This window comes from Symphalangus syndactylus, chromosome 20, assembly GCF_028878055.3.
Source record: "Symphalangus syndactylus isolate Jambi chromosome 20, NHGRI_mSymSyn1-v2.1_pri, whole genome shotgun sequence".
NCBI lineage: Eukaryota > Metazoa > Chordata > Mammalia > Primates > Hylobatidae > Symphalangus > Symphalangus syndactylus.
In genome coordinates this window covers 40,981,762-41,006,694 of record NC_072442.2, presented here as the reverse complement: position 1 = coordinate 41,006,694, position 24,933 = coordinate 40,981,762, and the positions used below count along the sequence as shown (strand labels likewise).

The following is a 24,933-nucleotide window of genomic DNA, read 5'->3' as shown; positions in this document are numbered from 1 at the left end:
GGTGGTGCCACCAGGACCTCCCTCCCACATCTCCCAGAGGTGCTGACACCCCTGTGACAACTAGAGAGACCATTTTGGTACTCCCACCATTTCAAGGGTGGGAGGGCCTAGCTGCAAAGACGAAGCTGCTTTTATTTGCTTTTTGGTACTTGGGACCTGGCTCCAGGATCCTGTGGGCACAAAGCCTGGACAGAGCAGTGTTTCTGTGGGATGTGAAAGTCCTCTCCCAAAAGTACATGTTCATTCTCTAGTGGCAGACACCTCCCCACAAACCCTGAGGCAGGATCACCTAATGAGCGAGAGTCCAGTCATCCACAGCCAGGAGGGACATGCGTGCTCCGTGAATGTCTCATTCCCTCTCTCCTCACATTGCACACGTGTTCACATGCCACATATAAACACCACACAAATGCACACCACACAAATGCACATGCCACATATACACACCACACAAATGGCACACCTTGCCTTCACACATCAAACAGGCATGCACACTCCCAAATAGCCCATACACTCATGTTTCAGGTGTCACTGCGTCGTACTCACTCACATGCATGCACACACACATACTCCACAAATGCATGTATGTCACAAAGGTACACCCAGGCCATGCACACAGCTACTTCCAAGCCAACTTGGAACTAGAGACAAGGGGGGTTGAAAAAGATGCCGTAGGGAAAGAGATACTTTCCCTAAACTTGAAACCTAAAACTTAGTCTTCAGCCTGCAACACCTCCCATCCCCACAGGCCTTGGCCTGGGCTCCAGAAGGAGGGGACTCTATGAGCAACCCTCAACGCCACTTTGTTCTTTATCTCCTGCTGCTGGCAGCCGCCGTGGTGCCTCAGGGAGACCAGATGGCTGCAGGACTTTGCTGCTGGGGCAGAGCTAGAGAGACGGAACTGCAGACCCAGCCTCAAGACGCAGACCGGACAGGTGCCAACGAAGTCGGGGCCCAGTGAAATCAGAAGCCTGGGAGCGCCTCTGGAGCTGGGGAGGGGGCTGAGAATCCAGGACACAGCTAGACAGGAGGGAGGCCGCGCAGCGGGTGGCAGGCTCAGTGCAGCGTCTCCAGACTGCCTGCAACCTCCTGGAAAAAGGCCCTCACTGAGAGATCAGCTTCTGCTCCCGGACCCTCCACCCCCTGCCACACACATGCGTGCACACACACACACAAGGCACAGAGGTGTGGGAGGGGAGGGGCATTTGGAGGATGGCCAAGAGTCCAGGCATACCATGTGAGCACAAACTCTGAAGCTGTGGCTGGCACCGAGTCTACAGCAAAGTCAACCCCTCCCAACCTCAGAATCCAATCTCAGCACAATGCCTGAGTCAGAGATCTCGGCAGTCAGAGCTGTGGAATGTGCTGAAGCAACTAACCCCTTTCCTCAAATGCAGGGCAGTGTCCCTGCCCCTCCCCAACAAATTAATAAATCAAATCCAGATGCAAGCCCAGTCCGCCCGATGCCCTAGGAAATGCCCCAGCCCCACATGCCAGCTGATCCCAGAGACAGCTCTGCCCCCCCCAACACAGGGCTGTCCTTGGTGACGCCCCCCTTTCAGGAGCCATTGTTTGCCCACCAGGAGTCTAAGTAAAGACAGCGCAGACTTTGAAGCCAAGGAGTTCCCTAGGAAACTTCCCTTGCAGGGAAGAGGAAGGTGGATTGGCCGTCCTTCTGCAGTCCCCTACCATACAGGCAGGTCTGGGGACCACACAGTGCTCACCTCCCAAAATCTGTCCCCCTCTCTCCACCCCTGGTGCATCCCTGTGTCTGAGAATAAATCAACCAAACACAATCATCTGGACATTTTTTGGTTTTGTTCTGTTTTGTTAAAAAAAAAAGAAAAAGAAAAAGAAGAAAAGACATCATGGCCAACTGGTAGGTTCCTAAGTCTCCTTCCATCCAGTCAAGCCAGAAGATGCCCAGGGGAGTAGGGGGGTGTGGGGAGGGAGGTGTAGGGGAAGGAGATATGGAGAGGGAGGCAGAGCCACAGGAAGCGAGCCACTGGAAGGATAGGGTCATCCCAGTGACTTCATGGCTGTGACCACAAATGGGGTAGGGAACAGGACCCAGGAAGCCCCTCATCCCCTAGCACGTAGGTCTTCTCCATTAGGCACATTCAGTCCACTCTTGCATTCTTTCTTCCCACCCTGACTGCTCAGAGAAATGTACCCCACCTCCCTAGCCCTCTGTGCTTCAAGTCTTCCTTTGACCCCCTTCCTTCCGCCACAGCAGGGCTCTCAGCTGCCAGCCAACCAAGCAGATGGCGCAACAACCAGACCTAAAGGAAGGACCTGGGGAAGAAGAGAAAGGGAGCCTGGCAAGTCTGAGCTTTGGGAGTGGGTCTGGACTTTGTGACCATTACTCCATCTGCTACCCCACGCTTCCTTATGCTCCCACCCTCTGGCTAGCTTGAGAGGAGGGACGATGGTCAAGGTACGTGTCTCTTCTCCTCTGACTCTGGGAATGAGATTTTTCTTCTCCCACAGGCTTGAGCTCTCCTTATAGGAGTGTCTCCACATGCCAAAATCAGAGGAAGTCAGAATAAAACCTCCCAAGGCTGAAAACTAGAGCTGGCACGTAGTACATGGTCAGTAAATGTTTTTAGGTGGCTGGATGAATGAAAGAATGAGTGAGTGAGTGAATCCAGGATCGATCTGGAAACACACCAGGGCTCAGACCTCTTGGGCTAAGTGCCACTCTCAGTTCTCTTGGGCTGTGTAATACCAAAGAGAACACCCCAGGCTCTGGCTTACCCCAAGGGCACACCCATGCTCACAAACACACACACACACGCACGCACACGCACACGTGCACACGCGCACTTGAGGGAAACTTCTGGGCCGCAGGCAGAGACAGGACTCAGACTCAGACTCCACTCTGGGTCAGCTCTGCAGCCTCCAGAGCACGGGAGTAGCAGGGGACGCTGAGCCCCTGGCCTGCTGGCAGGCCTCACTCTCGAAAGCTGTCAGCCAGCTGGTGGCAGTCCAGCTCCCCCTTTGGCTCCAGGCCCCCCGGAAGCTTCACCCCCGTCTTCCGGTCCACACACCAGCACTTGCCACGCTGCCCATCCAGAGCTGGGTGACACTGCCAAGAGAAGGGCATGAGGGGTCAGTTCCGACACAGGAAAAGAGACTCCAAGTGACCCATCCCAATCCCAGCCCAGCCCCCAAGTCAGACAGTCGCTGCTTCAAGATGGCCTCTGAGGGTGGTGATTCTTTTTTGAGCATGGGTCTTCTGAGCTCACTGGAGCACAGAGAACATGGTCAAGAAGGAAAGGTCTAGAGAGTTCTGGAAGGCAGGACCTTAAGAAGGCCCTCGGGTTTAAAGGCACAGCTGGATTTGAAAGGCTGGGTTCAGGTTGGAGATGTTTTGGGTACGTATTCCGATTGGGTTGAGACTTTAAGAATGGGCTTATAGTTATGAGATGGATCCAAGTTGGGATTAAGGTAGGACCAGGATAAGAGTTGCAATTGAATTAGGAAATATGACTAAAAGTTGAGTTGGATGAGTTGGGTGAGGGTTAAAGCCCAGGTAAAAACACAATTGGGATAAAGACAGAGGTCAAGGTCAGAATAACTAAAATTAAGCTAAAGTTTGGGTCAAAATTAGATAGTAGGAGGTTCAGGGGGCGCAAATGTATATTTCAGTGTGAGAATTAAACTTGGAGTAAAGGAGAGCTTAAGGATCAGAACTGGTCTGGGGATAAAGTTCAAGTGTCAGAACTTTCAATGGGATAAAAATCAGAGGAAGAAGCTAGTGGCTCAAGCTTGTAATCCCAGCATTTTGGGAGCCAGAGGCAGTGGATCACTTGAGCTCAGGAGTTCAAGACCAGCCTGGGCAACATAGAGAGACCCTTCCATCTCTACAAAAAAAATAAAAATTTTAAATTAGCCTGGCATGCAGGCGGTGGTGGCTCATGCCTGTAATCCCAGCACTTTGGGAAGCCGAGGTGGGTGGATCACCTTAGGTCCGGAGTTTGAGACCAGCCTGGCCAACATGGCAAAGCCCCATCTCTCCTAAAAATACAAAAAATTAGCCGAGCGTGGTGGTGGGCACCTGTAATCCCAGCTACTTGGGAGCTGAGGCAGGAGAATCACTTGAACCCGGGAGGTGGAGGTTGCAGTGAGCTGAGATCCTGCCATTGCACTCCAGCCTCGACAACAAGAGCCAAAGTCTTTCTCAAAAAAAAAAAATTAGCCTGACATAGTTGTGTGCCTGTGGTCCCAGCTACTCAGGAGACTGAGGTAGGAGGATCACGTGAGCCCAGGATGTGGAGGTTGCAGTGAGCTGTGATCACTCCAGCCTGGGAGACTGAGTGAGATCCTGCCCTTAAAAAAAAAAAAAATCAGGAGAAGAAAATGCATAGAATTGTACAACACAAAATGTGAACCACTAATTAATAATAATATACTAATATTCGTTCATCAATTGCAACAAATATAAGATGTTAATAATGAGGAAACTGGGGTGGAGGACAGTACATTGAAACTCTGTACTCTTGCTCAAGTTTTCTGTAAACCTAAAACTACTCTAAAAAATAAAGCTATTGTTTTTTTTTTATTAAGAGAAAAAGTTTTTTAAATTGGGACAAGGATAAAATTCGTGTTAGGATAAAGATTAGAAATAGGCTGGGCATTGGTTTTGGGGCACCCTCTCTGGCCCTTCACTCATACCGTTTTCATGCCATCCTGGGATGCACAGACTCAGGGCAACCTTTGTCCTTCTATCTAGGCCTCTGCTGGCAGAGTGGCAGCTCGAACTGTGAATTTGTCTATAGCTCATGGAGCAGGGAAATGGGTCTGTCTACACCCACAAAGAGCTCCAGGCTAGGGTTCCCCAGGCAACACCCAGCAGGAGGCACACCAGAGCCCTGCCCAGACAGGCCACTCATTCTGATGGGCCAGAGATAGGCCGGAAGAGGCCAACCCTGCTGACCATCCCAGCCTCCTGGAGGCTTGTCAGAGGACCCCAACTTCCAAGGGCAAGAAGGAATAGGGAAGTTGCTGCCTTTGTGTCTTCTCTCCTGCTCCACTCCTTCCTCTGCTTCTACCCAAAGTGCCTGTCTCCAACCGTCCAATCTGGCTTTACCTCCACCCTTGCTGTACCTCAGGTGGTTTTGCTACTCGCCTTGCAGGGAGGGGTAGGCTGAGTTTCCTCCCTGACTCCTCATGACTTTGGCCCTCCATTCCCAGATGAAACCTCACTCAGTGGCAGGAGGAATTACTCATAGGAATAGAGTAGAGTGAATGAGAGAGTGTTGGGAGCCAGAGGTTTTCAGGGTTGCTAGGTCTGCACCACAGACGGTGAAATCCAGGGGTGAGGGAAATTGCCCTGGATAGGGAGGCAGGATCTGCTGTTAACTTGCTCTATGACTCCGGACTAGCCCGGATGCTTTTACTCCTCTCTGGATCACAGTCTCCTCGTCTCCAAAATGAGTGAGGTTCTGATGCTGAGGTAGGGTTTAGGGAAGCTCCAAGGGGTTGGGTTGGGGTTGAGGAGTTTCCCCTTCCTGAGATCTCCATCCTGGACCATCCTATGGAGAGGCCGGGAATGCCCCAGAGCTGAGTCCAGGGCCGAGCCAGCGGGAGACAGAGACCCACCTGCTTGGGGTGGAAGTTGCCGTTGCGGTCGCAGTTGGGGATGGGGATGATGTAGAGGTCCTCGTGGGTGCGGCTCTGTGAAGCGGCCAGCCGCTCCAGGGCCCGGTGCAGCTCGCTCTGGCAGGAGCCCTGGGGCTGGAGGAGGGGAAGACAAAATTGCTCAGCAGAAGGAAGAGAGGCAGGAGGCCCAGGCCTGAGGTCAGAGCTAAGTGGGAACTGAAGGCTCCGAAAGGAGGCCTGAGCCCCAGGGGCTGGGCAGGACCCAGAGAGGTGAAGAGAGAGGCCTGGGTCCAGAGGACACAGTGGGGAGGGTAGAGACGTGGAGGAAAGGTTCTCGAGCCAAAGAGCTTCTTCAAAGGAGGGGTGGGAAGTGAGGGGACATTGTGGGGAAAGGGGCTGTGGGAACCTATGCAGAAAGCCAGGGAGGGGGTGATTTCTATGCAGAAGGGACAGATAAAACTTACAACTGACAACTTGTAAGCCCTTCAGAAGGGACGTTAGCCAGACCCTGGAGCAGCGTCCCCAGGCCCCCTGCTATGGCCAGCATTTACCCTTTGGTTACTGAGAAGGTCTGGGGTGGGGAATCCAAAAAAGGCCAAGAAACCCCAGGGCGCTTTGGGCAACTGCTTTTTACCAATCGGTATAGAAGTTTTTCAGTATTCAATAATCACTTAAGCTGTCCCGATGTATATAACTGATGGGCAGGAAAGGAATCCCAAGGAAGGGAATGAGTGCTTTCTCTGGGTCCTGATGACTCACCTTGCACACAGTAGTCACCCTAGAATGTATGCTGAATGAACACGCCCCAGATCTGGTGGTGATGGTGTGTGTGTGTGCGTGCATGGTGGGGGGGGGGCGTGTGTGTGTGTGTGTGTGTGTCTATGCACATGCACATTTGTGCGTCGGTGGTCCTTACCACAGGCCGGGCATCCTCCCGGGGCGCCCCATTGACCTTCATCTTGCCCCCACTGGTGCTCCGGTCTCGAATTTTGGCGAAGTGCTTCTGCAGGCACCTGCGGTCATGGGCGCTACAGGGGCTGAAGCTGTTGTTGGGGTGGTCGCCCTCATCCTTGTCTGCATTCAGGTAGCAATAAGGAGAGGTCAGCACCGGAAGAGGTCAGAGCGTCACAACAACCCAGCCTCCCACCCACGTTCTCCTTCCTGGGGATTCTTCGGCTTGGCGCTGGAGAAGAGCAGGGGCCTGGGGAGCGGGAAGAAACAAGAGCAGCCCCCCACCTCCTCCCCTCTCCCCTGGATCTCTCAGGAGAATATTCCTCTTGAAGTCCTTGACTTGTCCCTCACCCCAACCAGGCCAGCGTTCAGATGAGTCACCAGCTGCAGCTGCCCAGATGGCAGGAGGGTCCTCTGGGCCCTGCAGGGAGGTCTGAGGCAGGCAGGGGGGGCCCCTGCTGGATCCTGTCCCCTTTCCATTCAGCTCCTCCCACCATTCCCCTCTCCATCTGATCGTTCTCCCTGTCACCTTTCCTGATTTTTTCGGTGTCTGGCTGAGCCAGCCAGGGGATCCCCAGGGCTGTGGACTCTGCTCGCCCTCTTCCAAATGGCCTGAATCAGAGTTTCCATGAGCAATGAGATCTCTAGCCCAAAAGGCTCTCCCCATTGGCTGGGTGGGAGAGAAGTGGGAGTTAGTGTATCTGCCTGCATGAGGAAGAGTGAGTGCGTGTGTGTGCGTGTGTGTGAGTGTGTGTGTAACACAATCTGTGTGGCCCCAGGACCACAAGAACAGCCTCACACATTCCTTCAGTCCCCCACCTCGAAGTTTCCCATTCTTAGACTTCGGACTCCATCCAAAGTCCATAAGGGTTGCCCAGAACCAGGGCACCAGGGATCTGGAGACGGGAGTGATGAGGCTAGACCTTCAACGCCTCTGTGGGATCTCCTGAAGGCTCTATCTGAGCTCAAGAAAAACTCCATCCAAATGGGGCATTGTGGCTCACACCTGTAATCCCAACACTTTGGGAGGCTGAGGAGAGAAGATTACTTAAGGCCAGGAGTTCGAGACCAGCCTAGGCAACATGGCAAGACCCCATCTTCACAAAAAATTTAAAAATTAACCAGGTATGGTGGCATGTGCCTGTAGTCCTAGCTACTCAGGAGGCTGAGGCGGGAGCATCACTTGAACCCAGGAATTCGCGGTTGACAGTGAGCTATGATCACACCACTGCACTCCAGCCTGGGTGACAGAGCAAGACCCTGTCTCTAAAAAAAAAAAATAAAATACATTTTTTAAAAAAAGAAAAACCCCATGCTCGAGTCCCAGAACTGTAACCACTGCTCCTCCCTCCAGGCAGTCAAAACCGGAACACAGGGCTGAGCTGGAGAAAGAGGTTGGAAGACCTCTCTGCAGATCAGAGCCACCTCTGAAATGCTCAGGCTTGGCAGCTCGCTGCCGGCCTGAGTGCAAAGCCCCTGCCAGCATTCCAGATGTTGGCAGCCGGACAGGAGGTTACATCTGGTTTGCGTCAGGGTTTTTTTTTCCTGAGGAGTTAGCAGGTTCCTCCATGCGTGGCAGCGATCCCAGAGCTGCCTCTGGGTCAAATGGTATTTTTCTGCCTAGCCAAAGCCGGGGAGTTGGTTCTTTTCTCATTCTCCTGGTTTGGGGGGTGTGGGGAGAAATATGTGGATAAAGGCAAACCAGGCAAGGAGGAATCTAACCAGAAAGTCTTTGTCAATAACCTTCCACACCAAAGGTTATTAATAAAATTCACCAAGGATGGAAGAAGATTTTGTTATGGTGGAGGGCTGGCTTAGAAAGACGAATAAAAGGGAAGAAATAAATAGAGGAGACAGATATAATCCATCCTTCTGCACATTTAAAATCCCAAGAAGGACAGTCCAGAGGAGACTCCAGTCCTACATGAAGTTCCTAAGAGTCAACCAAAGAGAAGACACTATAGCAAGATCCCCTGGCCAAGGTAGGCAGCAAAAGAAGAAACACGAACTTCAGAAGACGAGGATTGTGCCAAGGGGACCATAAGGAGATGGATCCTGAGCCCTTGGTTAGGAACCAGAGAAAGATCTGGGATCCAGGCCCTTCCTTTGAGACCCTCCCAAGGAATTCCTCCAGCCAAAGAAACCTAAGCTGGCCCAGTGATCACCTCCCTCCATGCCCCCACCTTGCACAAAGCCATAAGGCTTGAGGATGGAGTCACCGTGTTTCAGGGGTGTAAGCTGGAACTGGGGAGTGGAGAGAAAGAGGAAATGGAAGACCTCAAAGAATTAGAACCAGGCTGGGTGCTCACGCCTGTAATCCCAGTGCTTTGAGAGGCCAAGGCAGGAGGATCACTTGAGGCCAGGAGTTCAAGACTAGCCTGGGCAATATAGCAAGACCCTGTCTCTACCAAAAAAAAAAAAAAAAAATTAGCCAGACGTGGTGGCACATGCCTGTGGGCCTAACTTAGAAGACTGAGGTGGGAGGATCGCTTGACCCCAGTACATCAAGGCTACAGTGAGCTATGATTGTGCCACTGCACTCCAGCTTAGGTAAGAGAGTGAGACCTTGTCTCTTAAAACAAAAACAAAAACAAAAAAAAAAAAAAAAAAATTCAAGAATTAAAGAATTAGAACCAAATGTCAGAAGGACAGGGGCTGAGCTAAGATGTGGACAAAGGCCCCACCATGTTACTCAGGTAGGGCTGGAGGAGATCACCCAGGACACTAACACCAGGGGGCACCCTTCCAACCTGGAAAGCCTTTGTTTTTCCTGAGTTTGCTTTCTTTTAATGACCATACAAGAAAGTACTAGGGGCCAGCCGGGGTGGCTCACGCCTGTAATCCCAACACTTTGGAAGGCCAAGATAGGTGGATCGCTTGAGCCCAAGAGTTCAAGACCAGCCTAGGAGACATAGTGAAACATTATCTCTACAAAAAATTAGCCTGGTGTGGTGACGCACACGTGTAGTCCCACCCACTTGGGAGGCTGAGGTGGGAGGATCACCTGAACCCAGGAGGTCGAGGCTGCAGTGAGCAGTGATCATGCCACTGTACTCCAGCCTGTGCAACAAGTGAGACCGTCTCAAAATTTTAAAAAAGCAAGCACTATTTTGTACAATGATTCATTCCTCTCAGTAAATGGGTAGAATATTCTTTGGTTCAAGGAGTGAGGAAGGTTTTTCAGGAGTTCAAGGAGTGAGGAAGAGTTTTCAGGAGGTAGTGAGCTCCCACCCCGGAAGTGTGGAGAATTAGGGTGGTAGCAGCCTCAAAAATCTCAAGAGATATGGAATAGAAGCACGACCACAACTATGCTTTCTATGTTGAGTTTCTTTTTCTCTCTCTCTCTCTCTTTTTTTTTCTGAGACGGAGTCTCGCTCTGTCGCCCAGGCTGGAGTGCAGTGGCGCAATCTCAGCTCAATGCAAGCTCCACCTCCCAGGTTCACGCCATTCTCCTGCCTCAGCCTCCCAAGTAGCTGGGACTACAGGTGCCCGCTACCATGCCCAGCTAATTTTTTTGTGTTTTTAGTAGAGACGGGGTTTCACCGTGTTAGCCAGGATGGTCTCGATCTCCTGACCTTGTGATCCACCCGCCTCAGCCTCCCAAAGTGCTGGGATTACAGGCATGAGCCACCGCACCCGGCTTTTTCTGTTTTTTTTAAGAGACAGGGTCTCACAATGTTACCCAGGCTGGTCTCAAACTTCTGGCCTCAAGTGATCCTTCTGCCTCAACTTCCTAAAGTGCTAGGATTACAGGTGTGAGCCACAGTGCTGAGTTTTTATAAGTCAAAGTTCACAAACAACTAACCCTCAGAGGATTATTAATGGATATTTGGGATGTTTACCATTAAGGAGGATTAGGTGTGCTCACTGAAGCCTAGGGCTGCATGGGGCACAGGGTGAACCCAGAGGCATGGCTCATGCTCTTGGGTTGGTATGGCCCCATGTCACATCGGGGGGTTACCTAGGAAAAGCTGAGCCAGCAGCCTGCCTGGCTTCTCCCTTGTTAGGTTCCCCACTAGCCATCCTACTTACCCCCAGTTCATGTCTACACGGAGTAGCACCCACCAGATAGGGAGAGTAGCTCCCTCCTTAGTCTCATGGGGACACAGGGTAAATCCGTATTTGCCTACTCACACACAGACAGGCTGGGGCTCAAGAATCGCAAGTGTATACAAACAATCACGTGTCCAGACACACACTCATCCACATGTGCCTTACCCACATGCACTTGGGCACTCTGACCCTGTCCTGGTCAGAGACACAGAGCCAGGGCAGGGCACGCTGACTTCAACAGCTTCTCTGCACCGTGGTTTGTTGACTTTCCATGTAATCTGTAACTTTTCCTTGCCCAACCCTGCTTAACTGGCAGACTGAAGAGCCATCCCAGGATCCACCCCTAAGCACCAGGTTTTTGTGGGGGTAAGGGTTATAGCATTGAGTCTCTTGATAACGTTAACCTTCTCATCTCCAAAACTGGCTAAATACTTGCTATTTCCCTGCTCACACAAGAGTTCCAGCCACCTGGTGCTACTCATCCTGGTAGTGCCCTCTGGAGAAATTCCAATGCCTGTGGGTTCCCCTCTGAGCAGGAGTGGAGTCAGACCTATTCCCCTGAAAAGTCTGACCTCCAAAAAGCTTGTTTGGGAGATGGGACTTCCAAGTAGGCTTGGTCCTCCTACAGCCCCCAGCTTGGAGCTAAGCCAGCTGACATCCGACTACAGGGGAAACCTCGGTCTTTGCTCCAGCAGCAGAGGAAGGGAAGGCGCCAGAGAGAGAAGAGGCCACACGGCTTTGGCACCACCGGCTGCAAAGTTTGTGGCGAAAGCCAGAGGATTTCCTCTTTCCTGTTGCCTGATTTTACCCTCACAATTTCTCCCCAACGCCAGCCCCTGGCCCTCGAGAGACACCTAGGCTATGAACTGAGTGGGCCCAGCCATCCCGACCAGAAGTTTCAGCTGTGATCCAGAGGGTCACCCACCTGTCCTGCTAGAAAGGTCTTTTCCCTCTTCCCCTAGACTCTGGCTGGAGAAGCCAAGACCACTGGTGCTGGGTACCAGGCCCTTTCTCTGAGGTCTGGCTCAAGGGGCATCCCCCTCAACAGCTGTGTCATGCTGCCAGCCTCAGAATAAAAAACAGATAAGGCAACTTGGCCTGTTCTTCTCATGTTGACAGCAGCAAAATGCACCAAAGGCCACCCCACCCCTCTCAACTCCTCTGAATGTTGCCCCAAATTTGCTCCCTTGTCCTACCATTTCCCTAAGTCCTAGCATCAGCTTCTTCATCACCATCTTCATCATCACTTCGATGTATTGAGCTCTTACCCCATGCCAGACGCCCCAACCCTGTGAGGCAGGTCCTGTTGCCCTCCCCACTTTACAAATCAGGAAAATGAAGTAGACTGGGTGGAAGGGGAGGAGGAGAGACTTAGCTCTGCAGCGCTCTGTCTTTAAGTGGAAAGACTCCTGATACCAGAGGCACCAATCCTGCTAGCTTTGCCAGTACTAAATTAAAAGTGGGAAGCGGCCATGCTCCTCCCTCCCCCTCCCGACAAGGCACAGAATTTCTGGGAATGCCCTTGTTCCCATGACATAACTGGATTCCCAGTACTGAAGTAGGGGGCAGGATTTGCTGCACTGACTAAAAATTAACCCAGCCTGCCTGTTCCCTAACCCTGTCCCAAAGGGACTGAGAGCCCAGCCTAGGAACTCCCCGTCCAAATGCCGATCTTTCCACCGTCTACTGCCCCAGATTCCATGAGTCTAGGATCAGTATCAGGTTGCAGAGTTGTGGACTTTTGACGCACATGCCCCGCTTCATCTCTGGTGGCCTCAGTGGTGTTAAGCCACAACCTGGCCAGCTCATGGAAAGCTGTGACAGGAGGGCAGGCAGGGGTGGCTGGAGATGGAAAGGGGAGATCTGCCCCTGGGGCAAGCAGGAGGCAGCTGGACCATAGCAGCCAAAGAAGGGGGCATGCCAAGTGGCCACCCTCCCCCAGCCACCTGCTGACACTCAGCCCCAAAAGGAAAAGGCAGAAAAAATAGACAGGTACCCTCGACCAAGCTATTCGCAGGCCGATGGGCCCAAGCGTTGGGACCTAAAGCAGACAGTGGCCTACTGACTGTGTAAGGCTAAAAAGATGGGTGGGTAGGGGCTTGGTCGTCTTATCTCACCCACAGACCCTGCAGGGCTGCAGCAGAACTCTAGAGAGTGCCTTTTACATGGTGCCATGTGGCCCAGGTCACAGCAAGGGATTACTTCTATGATGACTAGGAGGTGTGGGAGGGCACGGGCATAGCTTGCTCAGTAGGTACCTCCAGGCTTCCCTTGTCTCTCTCCAGATACCTGCATCCATTGCATGGCTGGAGGCTGGAGGACAAGGCAAGGAGGAAAGGGGGAGGGGCATTACAGACCTCAGCTGTGTCATCCAAAGGGGACCTAAAGCCGCCCCATTCCAAGACACCGTTTTTTTGTTTGTTTGTTTGTTTGTTTATTTGTTTTGTTTTTTTTTAGACAGAGTCTCGCTCTGTCACCCAAGCTAAAGCGCAGTGGCACAATCTTGGTTCACTGCAACCTCCACCGCCCGGGTTCAAGTGATTCTCCTGCCTCAGCCTTCCGAGTAGCTGGGACTACAGGCACGCACCACCATGTCCAGCTAATTTTTGTATTTTTAGTAGAGACGAGGTTTCACCATGTTGACCAGGCTGGTCTCAAACTCCTGACCTCAGGTGATTCACCCTCCTCAGCCTCCCAAAGTACTGAGATTACAGGTGTGAGCCACTGCACCCAGCCTTTTTTTTTTTTTTTCGAAATAGAGTTGCCCAGGCTGGAGTGCAATCATGTGATCATAGCTCATTGTAACCTTGAGCTTCCCATCTCAGACTCCCAAGTAGCTGGGACTACAGGCATGAGCTACTGCAGTTGGTTAATTTTTTTTTTTTTTTTTTTTTTTTTTTTTTTAGAGATGGGGGTCTGGCTATATTGCTCAGGCTGGTCCCGAACTCCTGGCCTCAAGCAATCCTCTCAAAGTACTGGGATTGCAAGCATGAACCTCCACACCCAGCCCCTAGACACTCCTGGAGGCCAGTCTGCATTATATCCAGAAGACAACCACAAACTTTTCATGCCATGCCCTCCCCAAACCCCTAGGGGATCTTATTTTCCTCCACTACAGGATGGAGTATTCCTACCCAACCAGAGGATGAGGTATTCCTACCCAGCCCTTTGAGGGCTCTTCTGTCTTGCATTCAAAGTGCTGAGAGAGGAGGAGGCTACCAGCCATCCTTATCTGGTGCCAGATACCCTCTGGCTGGTGGAGGATGGAGATTCAAAGGGAACGTGACTCTGTTGTACCCCGAGAACCCAAGGGCTCGGCCCTTGCTCCCTCCCAGTCTCAGTACACCTCCTCTACCATTGCCACTGGCATCTCTGCCCCAAGATTAGCGACTTTCTCCCCCAGGACCCCCCTTCCCAGATATGCTGGGTGCCAGGCTGGCATTTCTCCTAGAATGTTTTCTGCTGACCCATCTCCAGGGGCAGGAAGGGCAGAGAGGCCTGAGGCCCAGACCCCTGGAGTCCACCTCCTTCCTGTTTTCCCTGCATCCTGCTCTCCTCGGCTGACAAGCTGCAGAGGATTGAGGAAGTGGAGGGTTTGGGACCCAGGACAGGAAGCTTGGGGCTGGAGTCCCAGCATCCGGACTGCAACAATGGAAGCTTCAAGCACCAGGAAAAGAGACAGAGACAGACAGAGGCACGGGAGAGCAAAACAGGGTCAGAGATGGAATGAGAAACAGAGGCATAGATACAGAAAGGCAGACAGAGAGAGTCCCAAAGTAACAGAGAAAGACAAACAGTGACAGAGACACAGAGAAAGAGCAACAGAAAGAGAGGGAGAGAAGCAGAGCAACTGAAACAGAAACACAGAATAAGGTGGAGAAAGAAAGGCATGATGGGCAGAAGACACTGAGGAAAACAGAACTCGGGAGCATGACTAGTGAAACTAGAGGTTGAGAGAGACAAATCAGGAAGAACAAAAGAGCAAGAGAAAGAAGGAAAAGAGACTGAGAGTCTAAGGAGAGACTGAGAGTCTAAGGAGAGACTGAGAGTCTAAGGAGAAACTGAGAAACAAAAAAAGAAAGTGTAAGAATGAGGTTAGGGCAAGGGCCTTCTCAGAGTCTCTCTCTCTCTCTCTCTCTCTCTCTCTCGCTCGCTCTCTCTCTCTCTCTCTCTGTTTCTCTCCCCTGACCCCCCGTCCCCTTCTCTATTCCCTATCCCACACACATGAGGCTCCTGCAGCTCTGGGCTAGGAGCCAAGATTTTCTGCCACCTCAAATCATACCTGCCTGGAGAAAAGAACAGGGGGCCTGTATACCAGGGCAGGCAGAGGTATCCAGGCCTGGCAGAGGGACCCGTCTTCCCACTGCCTCTCAAACAACAAGGTGACCTGGCTCCGGGCTTTGGGGAAGGGCAAGTCTAATGCCCCTCACCGCCAAAGTCCCTCTATTTTGTATGTCCCACTCCACCATTGGACTATGTAAAAAAAAATGCAGGCCCTGGCTCCCCAGACCACTGGGATTTCACCCTCGGCCTGGATCAGGAACAGAAAGCTTTCCCCCCTCCCCCATCCTCCCCAACACACACCCCACCACCATCCTCCAGTTCTCTGGCCCTAGACAGCTGACTTACCTGGACCTTAATCTGCTACTCTTACACCAGCAGCCAGGCCTCCCACTGGGACCCCCTTATCAAATAGACAACCCTTGGAGGTTTGAGATGGAGCGATGGGACAGTCTCCCTTGGTGGTGGCAACAGGCTGCTAGGGACACGGTAGCAGTTTCCTTGGTGAGCCTGTCCCATGCCAGTCGGGCCCTGCCACGTACCTGTCTTCTCTTCAACTCACAGGGGATTTTTAAGGGCCTTCCAGGACGGCTGGAATGGGGAAGAAGCCGCTGGGAAGGGAGCGCACTCAGGAGGGAATTGGGAGGCCAGGGGTGCCTTACCAGAGGGCTGCAGGCTTTCCTGGATGGCCTCGATCTCCGCCAGCTCCATGCACACGCCTTGCCCGTGCATCAGTGTGTGCAGGGGCTTCTCCACCCCCCGGGGCGGGTAGCAGCGCAGGCCCGAGCCGCAACGGGGGGTGTACACCCCGCAGGGCATCCCCAAGCCCAGGGCGCAAGTGGCGCAACAGCCGCAGCCGGGCTCTCGCACCAGCTCCTCGCAGCCCACGGGGGGGCGGCAGCGCGCCAGCTTCTCCTCGGAGCAGGGCGGGCAGTGGATGGCTTCGTCGCCCAGGCTCGGCCAGGGCCCGGCGGCCAGCAGCAGGGCGGCCACGAGGCAGAGGGGCAGCATGACCGCGCGAGGACTGGGCGCGGGCGCGGGGCGCTGGGCGCAGGCGGGGAGCGCGGGCGCGCGGGCGGGCAGCGGAGGGCACACGGCGGCAGCACCCGGCGCGCCTGGAGGACCCGACCTGGAGGGCGCAGGGAGACGGGGCGGCCCGGCGGGCGAACGGGGACGGAGCGGGGGAAGTTAGCAGGCGGGCCGGAGGGGAGCAAGCCTGGCCGCCGAGGCGCTGCGCCGCATCCTCGGCCCGGCCCAGGCAGGCAGCGGGCAGCGAGGGGCAGGGGGCTGAGCGGCTGCCCGGGACCGGCTCCCCCGGACTTTATACCGGTCCCTGGCCACACCCCCAGCGCCTTCCCAGAGGTGGGGGAGCCGGGGCGGGCGAGGGGGAGAGGGAGAGGCGGCCGTTAGGGGGAGGGGGCGCTGTCCTGAGTCGCCGCCGCCGCTACATCTGAAAGTCCTTTTCTGCCGAAGAAGGAAGCGGCGCAGTTTGGAAGCCGTGGCAGGCGCCCAGAGCGCCTCTGAACCGGAGCCCCGGAGGGGAGGCAAGGGAGAAGGGAAGCCAAAGGGCTGCTGCAGAACCCCCTCTCCCGACCTCGGAGGAGCCTTGTCCCGCCCCGCCAAGGCGGCCTCAGTCTCCCACCGAGAAAGGGACCTCCTAGCCCGGACTCCCAGCTCTGCGTATCCGCTCTTCCTGGACAGAACCCTTTCCACCGCACCCCGGTGCTTCCAGCCTCAACCGCTGGAGATCAAGCCTCCTGAGGTGGGGTAAAGCGTACAAGCACTTAGCTAGGGGCACAGAAAGGCCTGGTGGCCCTAAGACGTTAACAGGCTTCTTGCCACTTGTCCCATGCAACCTCTCCCTCCCCCGCAATCTCCCCAGGGCTCATTTGGGCCCTGGTCCACCCTGCTTCCCCAAGATGGAATCAGCAGAACTCCCGGGGAGGGAGGTGCCGCCAAGCCTCTTCCTCCTTCTTGGATGTTTGCCTCTCAGGCCCATTCAGACCCACTGGTGGAGGGAGGCAGGCCTGGGAGATTGCCACTTGCAATGTGCAAGTTTTGCGTTGAACAACTCCAGAGGGGCACCATTCCTTGTGGTCATTGTGTATTTGTAGAGCTGTTGTGATCATTTCCCAGATGGCAGTGAAGGATTTTGAGGGGTGCAGGTGCATTTCCCAGATGGCAGTGAAGGATTTTGAGGGGTGCAGCAGTGGCTCACACCTGTAATGCCAGCACTTTTGGAGGCTGAGGCTGGAGGATCACTTGAGCCCAGGAGTTCAAGACCAGTCTGGGCAACGTAGTGAGACCTTGTCTCTACAAAAAAATTTTAAAATTAGCCAGGTGTGGTGGCGTTCGCCTGTGGTCCCGGGTACTCGGGAGCCTGAGGCAAGAGGATCACTTGAGCCCAGGAGTTGGAGGCTGCAGTGAGCTAGAATTGTACCGCTGCACACCAGCTTAGGTGAAAGAAGGAAACTCTGTCTCTAAGAAAGAAAGAAGGCCGGGCGCGGTGGTTCATGTCTGTAATCCCAGCACTTTGGGAAGCCGAGGCGGGCAGATCACGAGGTCAGGAGATCGAGACCATCCTGGCTAGCACGGTGAAACCCCCTCTCTACTAAAAATACAAAAAATTAGCCGGGCGTGGTGGTGGGTACCTGTAGTCCCAGCTACTAGGGAGGCTTAGGCAGGAGAATGGCTTGATCCCGGGAGGTGGAGCTTGCAGTGAGCTGAGATTGCACCACTGCACTCCAACCTGGGCGACAGAGTGAGACTCCATCTCAAAAAGAAAAAAAGAAAGAAAAAGAAAAAAGAAGGCCGGGTGTAGTGGCTCATGCCTGTAATCGTAGCACTTTGGGAGGCCAAGGTGGGCAGATCACCTGAGATCAGGAGTTTGAGACCAGTCTAGCCAACATGATGAAACCCCATCTCTACTAAAAATACAAAAATTAGCCAGGCGTGGTGGCGCATGCCTGTAATCCCAGCTACTTTGGAGGCTGAGGCAGAAGAATCGCTTGAACCCCAGGAGGAGGAGGTTATAGTGATCAGAGATCATACCACTGCACTCCAGTCCAGGCGACAGAGGAAGACTCCGTCTCAAAAAAAAAAAAAAAAAAAAAAAAGAATTTTAAGGAAGGGATGCTTTTTTAATTCACCCAATGTTGCTACTTGGGATAGTGTTGGGCCTGGCTTGACCCTTTGTGAAATCCTATTGATGCCCCTATTCCCCCAGCCTTGCCCAATCCTGCCCAAATTGAGGAGAGCCCTGGAGTGGCATTTGGAGCAAAGATCCATCTCCTAGGTTCCCTCTCAGCCCCCCCCAATTCCCACCCATCCTCCCCTACAAAGGTTTCTGCTGTACTGGAGCTGGTTTCAGGTTAAGGGTACCTGTCCAGGAATAATCAGTAACCTACTGTGGATTTTTTTTTTTTTTTTTTTTTTTTTTGGTCTCGGCCTAGAAAGCTGCAGGTCAGCCAAGCTGAAATGCGGTTCAGAGACCCTCTTCCTGCTTCTTCCCCCAGGACAGGGGTCTTTCAGCCTCACGGGGGTTGGGCTACCTCCTACTTACTGAGAGATGATTGCAGGGAGATTGGGACTGGCAGCCGGACCTGCAGGACAGACCAAAAAGTTGCAAACTGACGGCACCTACTGGCAACCATCAAGACTGCAGAAGGGCTGGAAAGTGATGGCTGGGGCCAAGATTCTGGGGTTCTCTCCATTCCATCTCATAGATGAAGTGGGGACCCTTCTGCCCCATATGCCTTGGAGAAGGGCAAACAGAACCAGCTTCCTCAAGTCCCTGGGGAAGCCCAGCCTGTGCCTGATTCAGAAAACTGCCCCCAGGCCAGGCACGGTGGCTCACGCCTGTAATTCCAGCACTTTGGGAGGCCGAGGCGGGTGGATCATGTCAGGAGATCGAGACCATCGTGGCTAACACGGTGAAACCTCGTCTCTACTAAAAATACAAAAAATTAGTCAGGCATGGTGGCACATGCCTGTAGTCCCAGCTACTCGGGAGGCTGAGGCAGGAGAATCGCTTGAACCCGGGAGACAGAGGTTGTAGTGAGCCGAGATCGCACCACTGCACTCCAGCCTGGGCAACAGAGCAAGACTCAGTCTCAAAAAAAAAAAAAAGAAAAAAGAAAAGAAAACTGCCCCACCCCATCTCCCTCCTTGATCATCACTGGACCCTGTTCTGCCACCAACTTGTGTGAACTTGGAGTTTGACTGACCTTAGCTGTAACATGGAGGTAAATCATCTCCACCCATCCTACCTCTTGAAGCTCTTGTGAGAATAAAATGGAAGGGAGAAGAATAGTTCTGCTCCCAATGCCAGACATGTCCCCTGTTCAGCAAACCCAAGAGGAGAAAAGGTGCCGGGACACAGAGGCAGGAGTGCAGGAGAGGCCGGACAATGCCACACAACATGCCTGGGATGAAGCATGAGTGCAGGTGAGTGTGGGAATCTGCAAAGGTTGCCAGACAAGACAGATTCCCACACCTCAACGCCAGCCCCTCAGTCCATCCTCTGGTGTCCCTCCACCCCTCATCACTGGGTTAATTCCAAGGAGGCAGGAAGATGCACAGGAAAGAGGCCTTCCAAGCACCTCCTACCATTCATGTAACACAGATTTACTGAACGCCTGATACGCACAGGCCTTATGCTACATACCAGGGATGCAGAGATGACCAAGATCACCCCCTGCCCTCAAGGAGCTCACTGCCTAATGAGGGAGGATAGTATGTAAATAAAATAAATCTGAGAAGTGTGCAGGTGCCCTGGGAGATGTTCATATGGGGCACAATGGGGATCCAGAGCCACAGGTGGTCAGTTTTACATTCAGGGCATACAGGCAGAAAGTCTTCATTAGAGATGATCCTTTTTCACAAGACGGTGCCGAAGGCAAAGAAGGAATCTCTTGCTCCTCTTAAAGCCGAACTCAAGAAGGCAGTGTTGAAAGGTGTCCACAGCCACAAAAAAAAAAGAAGATCCGCAGGTCACCCACCTTCTGGCAGCCCAAGACACTGCGACTCCAGAGGCAGCCCAAATATCCTCAGAAGAGTGCCCCCAGGAGAAACAAGCTTGACCACTATGCTGTCAATAAGTTTCCACTGACCACTGAGTCTGCCATGAAGAAGATAGAAGACAACAATACACTTGTGTTCATTGTGAATGTTAAAGCCAACAAGCACCAGATCAAACAGGCTGTGAAGAAGCTCTATGACATTGATTGTGGCCAAGGTCAACACCCTGATTCAGCCTGATGGAGAGAAGAAGGCATATGTTGGACTGGCTCCTGATTATGACGCTTTGGATGTTGCCAACAAAATTGGGATCATCTAAACTGAGTCCAGCTGTCTAATGCTAAATATATGTATATCTTTTCACCATAAAAAATAAAAAGAGAGAGATGATCCTTGAGCCAATGGCCTTCCATGCTACAAGAATCAGCACAGTGTGAGCGTCACGATGACCTGGATTCTGACCCCAGCCGTGTCACTGGGCTCACTGGGAAACCTAAAACAAGTTACCTGAGCTCTCTGCGCTTCAGGCCTTATCTGGAAAATGGGACTTTGCAGCAAGAAAGAGAGACAGACCTATCCAAAGTGCCTGGCACATAGTAAGCACCAAGTGTTTGCTCCCTCCTACCCCTCTCCTGCTGGGAACTGTAACTTCTCCACATGGCTGAGACCCCCTGGTGGCAAGACCTGTGTCTCCCCCACTGAACTAGAGGCTCTCAGAAGACTGGGTTTAGTGTCCCCCTTCAGCCTGCAAGTGTCGTGTCTGGGAGAGGCTGTATAAAGAGCATGGGGCCAGGCATGGTGGCTCGCGTCTGTAATCCCAGCACTTTGGGAGGCCAAGGCAGGTGGATCGCTTGAGCGCAGGAGTTCAAGACCAGCCTGGGCAACATGGCAAAACATTGTCTCTGCAAAAAAAAAAATACAAAAACTAGTCGGGCGTGGTGGCATGCACCTGTGGTCCTAGCTACTCGGGAGGCTGAGGTAGCAGAATCACTTTAGCCCAGGAAGTCGAGGTTGCAGTGAGCCAAGATAGCTCACTGCACTCCAGCTTGGGCAACACAGTGAAACCCTGTCTCAAAAAAAAAAAAAAAAAAAATTAGCCAGCTATGGTAGCATGTGCCTATAGTCCTAGCTATTCAGGAGGCTGAAGCAGGAGGGTCCCTTGAGCCCAAGGGTTCAAGCCTGCAGTGAACTATGACTGCAACTGCGCTCCAGCCTGGGTAACAGAGACAGACCTGGTCTCTTAAAAATAAAAAATAAAATTGTTTCTAAAAAGAGCAGGCCGGGCGCGGTGGCTCACACCTGTAATCCCAGCACTTTGGGAGGCCAAGGCACTTTGGGATCACAAGGTCAAGAGATCGAGACCATCACGGCCAACATGGTGAAACCCCCTCTCTACTAAAATTACAAAAATTAGCCGGGCCCGGTGGCGTGCACCTGTAGTCCCAGCTACTCGGGAGGCTGAGGCAGGAGAATTGCTTGAACCTGGGAGGCAGAGGTTGCAGTCAGCCAAGATCGTGCCACTGCACTCCAGCCTGGCGACAGAGCAAGACTCCATCTAAAAAAAAAAAAAAAAAAAAAAAAAATGCATGGATTTGGAGTCAGAGGACTTGGGTTCAAGTTGCAACGCAGCCTCTTAAGAGCTGTGTGACCTTAGACCTGTCACTTAACATCTTGGAGGATCATTTCCACCCTCTGTAAAAAAATTTTCATCCGGGCGCAGTGGCTCATGCCAGTAATCCCAGGACTTTGGGAGGCCGAGGCAGGTGGATCAGTTGAGGTTCAGGGGTTTGAGACCAGCCTGACCAACATGGTGAAACCTTATCTGTACTAAAAATACAAAAATTAGCTAGGCGTGGTGACGTGCACCTGTAATCTCAGCTACTCAGGAGGCTGAGGCAGGAGGATCACTTGAACCCAGGAGGCAGAGGCTGCAGTGAGCCAAGATTGCACCACTGCACTCCAGCCTGGGTGATAGAGCAAGACTCCCTCTCAAAAAAATTATTTAATTAATTAATTTAAAATTTTTCATATATATATGTAGAGAGAGAGAGAGAAGAAATGGGCTTATCTTCCACAGAATGGTTGGAAGAAAAAACAAGATAATGAATGAGGAGAGGCTCTGGAACCCAAGGAGAAGGTGCAGGTGCTGGTCATCAGTTTTTTCCACCTGGCTTCTGTCTCCTCGTGGACTGGAAGCTCAGACAAGGACCCTCTCCAAGGCAGAAATCTGGCCCTCCTTCCCTGACATTTTTCTCAGCCCAGGGCTCTACCAGAAAATGAAACCTCCTCTCCCACAGCATCATTGTCTGTCCCTGCCTCCTGGGTACCCTAAGGACTGGGAAGACACTCCTCCTGATGAATGGATGAAGAAAATGCCTACTCCCTCCCAGCCTCCTCCACCTCCCACCCTAGCTGGCTTGTTACTTAGAAAGTCTCACTGGCTTCCTTGTTGGTACAATTTCCAACCTCTGCAGGGTTCAGGCTGGGCGTCTTAGAGAATGGATAGGAAGAGGCCGGGTGCGGTGGCTCACGCCTGTAATCCCAACACTTTGGGAGGCCGAGGCGGGCAGATCATTTGAGGTTAGGGGTTCGAGACCAGCCTGGCCAATATGGATAAATCCCATCTCTACTAAAAATACAAAAATTAGCCAAGTGTGGTGGCAGGTGCCTGTAATCTCAGCTACTTGGGAGGCTGAGGCACGAAAATCGCTTGAACCCGGGAGGCAGAGGTTGCAGTGAACAGAGATAGCACCATTACACTGCAGCCTGGGCGACAGAGCGAGACTCTGTCTCAAAAAAAAAAAAAAAAGAAAAAAAAAGAGAGACAGAGAATAGATAGGAAAAAAGCAAGCTCAGTTCTCGGGGGAAAGACACAGTTCTGCCCTGAGGGAACCTCTGAGTTGATGGACTTGCCCTAGGGATCATCTTGTCTGATGGAGTAGACAAACTATACATAATAATGAAAATTAGGCCAGCCGTGGTGGCTCACGCCTGTAATCCCAGCACTTTGGGAGGCCGAGGCAGGTGGATTACCTGAGGTCAGGAATTCAAGACCAGACTGACCAACATGGTGAAACCCTGTCTCTACTGAAAACACAAGAAGTTAGCCGGGCACGGTGGTGTGTGCCTGTAATCCCAGCTACTGGGGTGGCTGAGGCAGGAGTATCTCTTGAACCCGGGAGGCAGAGGTTGCGGTGAGCCAAGATTGCACCATTGCACTCCAGCCTGGGCTACAGGAACGAAACTCTGTCTCAAAAAAAAAAAAAAAAGTTAACACAGTAGTCACAGACTACATGCAGGACAGGGATCTAAGTGCTTCACTCATGTACACTTCACAGCAACCTCATGAAGTAGGCGCTATCACCATCCCCTTTTTAAGACAAGGAAATGGAGGCATGGAGAGGTTTGTAACTTACTCAGAGTCACACAGCAAACAAGTGGAAGAACAGGGATGTGAACCCAGGCAGTCTGGCTCCAGAGTCTGTACTATTAGCCCCTATGCTTTACTGCCTTTCAAAACAGCTGTCAGAGCACTCTAATGCCAACAAGGGCAAAAGAGTCTGACACAGAGTACAAGCTGGGTGGGGGGATCAGGGCAGAGGTGGCATTGGTAGGGGACTGGGCCCCAGGCCTCCTCGTAACTTTGGCCTCCCAGCCCCTTTCCTGATTGCCCTGGAATGTCCACTGTGCCCACACTGGGTGGGGGAGCTTAGCTCCCCTCCATGTCAGCTGACATCCAGGTCCCAGACAGGGCACCCACACAGTCACCGCAGATGTGGGCTGAGCAATGGTGCATCAGTACAGCTGCCTTCCTGCCCACCAGGGCCCCATACTTGGAGAGACCATATCAGGAGAGCCAGGATCTCCATAGAGACAACACAGTGCAGAGGGAGGCCTGGTCCAGCCCAGTCCCAGACTACGGAGCCTGGGTCCTTCCCTGGGAACACATGGTTCCAGAGGTGAACACGCAGGCAAGAGAGGGGGAGGGGAGAGGAGAGCCATCCACAGTTGGGCTGGCCAGGATCCAGTTTCATATCTCCAGGCCATCCTGCCCAGCTGCTTACCAGCTTTGTGACCACTTCCTGTTCCTCAGCTTCAGTTTGGCCAACTGTAAAATGGGGGAAGGCAACTCATTGAATTGTGAAGGCCCTTCCAGCTCTGGCAATCTAGGAATCTAGGACCTCCGGATTCCTTTTGCATGGTCCAAGGCCCCGTGCTGGCATGGCTTCCAACACTCCAGAGCCTGCAACGTTTCCAGGCCAACTGGCACCAACAGGAGCGCTTTCTCATTGTCCAAAGCCTAAGCAGGAGACAAGCCAAGTGAATGATGTTGGACCTTATGAGAGTTCTGTCACCATCCCGAGAAGTGATGAGGTTAACGCAAGAGGATACAGCTAGCAAGTAATTGAGCCAAGACTTGTGCCAAATACATTTACTGCCTGCTACAATCTTAGCCTTATTTGACCGTGAGCTATGGGCTCAGAACTCGAGAAAGATGGGGGTAAGGAGCAGAAGAAGAAAGTGCAACCTGGGAAAATCTTGCAGAGGACACTTGCAAAAACAATGACACACAGGGGACTTTGAGCAGAGAGAGCCAGAGGTTGGGCTGGGAAATCGTTTGCCCTGCTTCCCCTAATGCTTGTTGAGTCAAAGGGCAGGTGGCCTGACAGATCAGAGGCCCCGAATCAGAGCAGATACCCTGTCCACATTCCCTAGAGGGCCTCCAGGCCCTGACTCCTGCTTCCCCAACCCTGGGGAACAAAGTGCCACCTTCCCGTTAGGAAATCCTAAAGAGACCAAGGGACCTCTGAACCCAGAGTCCTCCAAAAGGAGGACTTTAGGCTTAGAGACACCCCCACAGAGGGGGCATAAGACTTTAGACTCGGTAAGCCCCCACAGTTTGCTGGACCTTCAGAGTGATCTCCAACACCCATGCACACAGGGCCCTTACTCCCCAGCTGCATGCCTCCCCCTTTCCCCACCAGCAGTAGGAGCTTACAGATAGTACCAGTCATGCCTTCTGCA

At 52.7% G+C, this 24,933-nt stretch overlaps 1 protein-coding gene across 1 annotated transcript; it reads right to left on the bottom strand.

The window, feature by feature from the left end:
* Positions 1–1,801: 1,801 nt before the first annotated feature.
* Positions 1,802–16,406, bottom strand: IGFBP4 (insulin like growth factor binding protein 4). Its single transcript, XM_055256397.2, has 4 exons — positions 15,552–16,406; positions 6,521–6,678; positions 5,605–5,739; positions 1,802–3,088 (listed from the first exon to the last, which is right to left on the bottom strand). The coding sequence occupies exons 1-4, from the start codon at positions 15,898–15,900 to the stop codon at positions 2,954–2,956; spliced, it is 777 nt and encodes a 258-aa protein (XP_055112372.1). The 5' UTR covers positions 15,901–16,406; the 3' UTR covers positions 1,802–2,953.
* Positions 16,407–24,933: the final 8,527 nt, after the last annotated feature.

Bases quoted from the DNA above. Each gene is read 5' to 3' on its own strand.
- IGFBP4 (XM_055256397.2), bottom strand. From the start codon at position 15,900: ATGCTGCCCCTCTGCCTCGTGGCCGCCCTGCTGCTGGCCGCCGGGCCC. The intron at 5,740-6,520 runs GTAAGGACCACC...CCCCTCCTCCAG, and splicing joins GGGAGGATGCCCGGCCTGTG to CCCCAGGGCTCCTGCCAGAG. The intron at 3,089-5,604 runs GTGGGTCTCTGT...TTCTCTTGGCAG, and splicing joins GCAACTTCCACCCCAAGCAG to TGTCACCCAGCTCTGGATGG.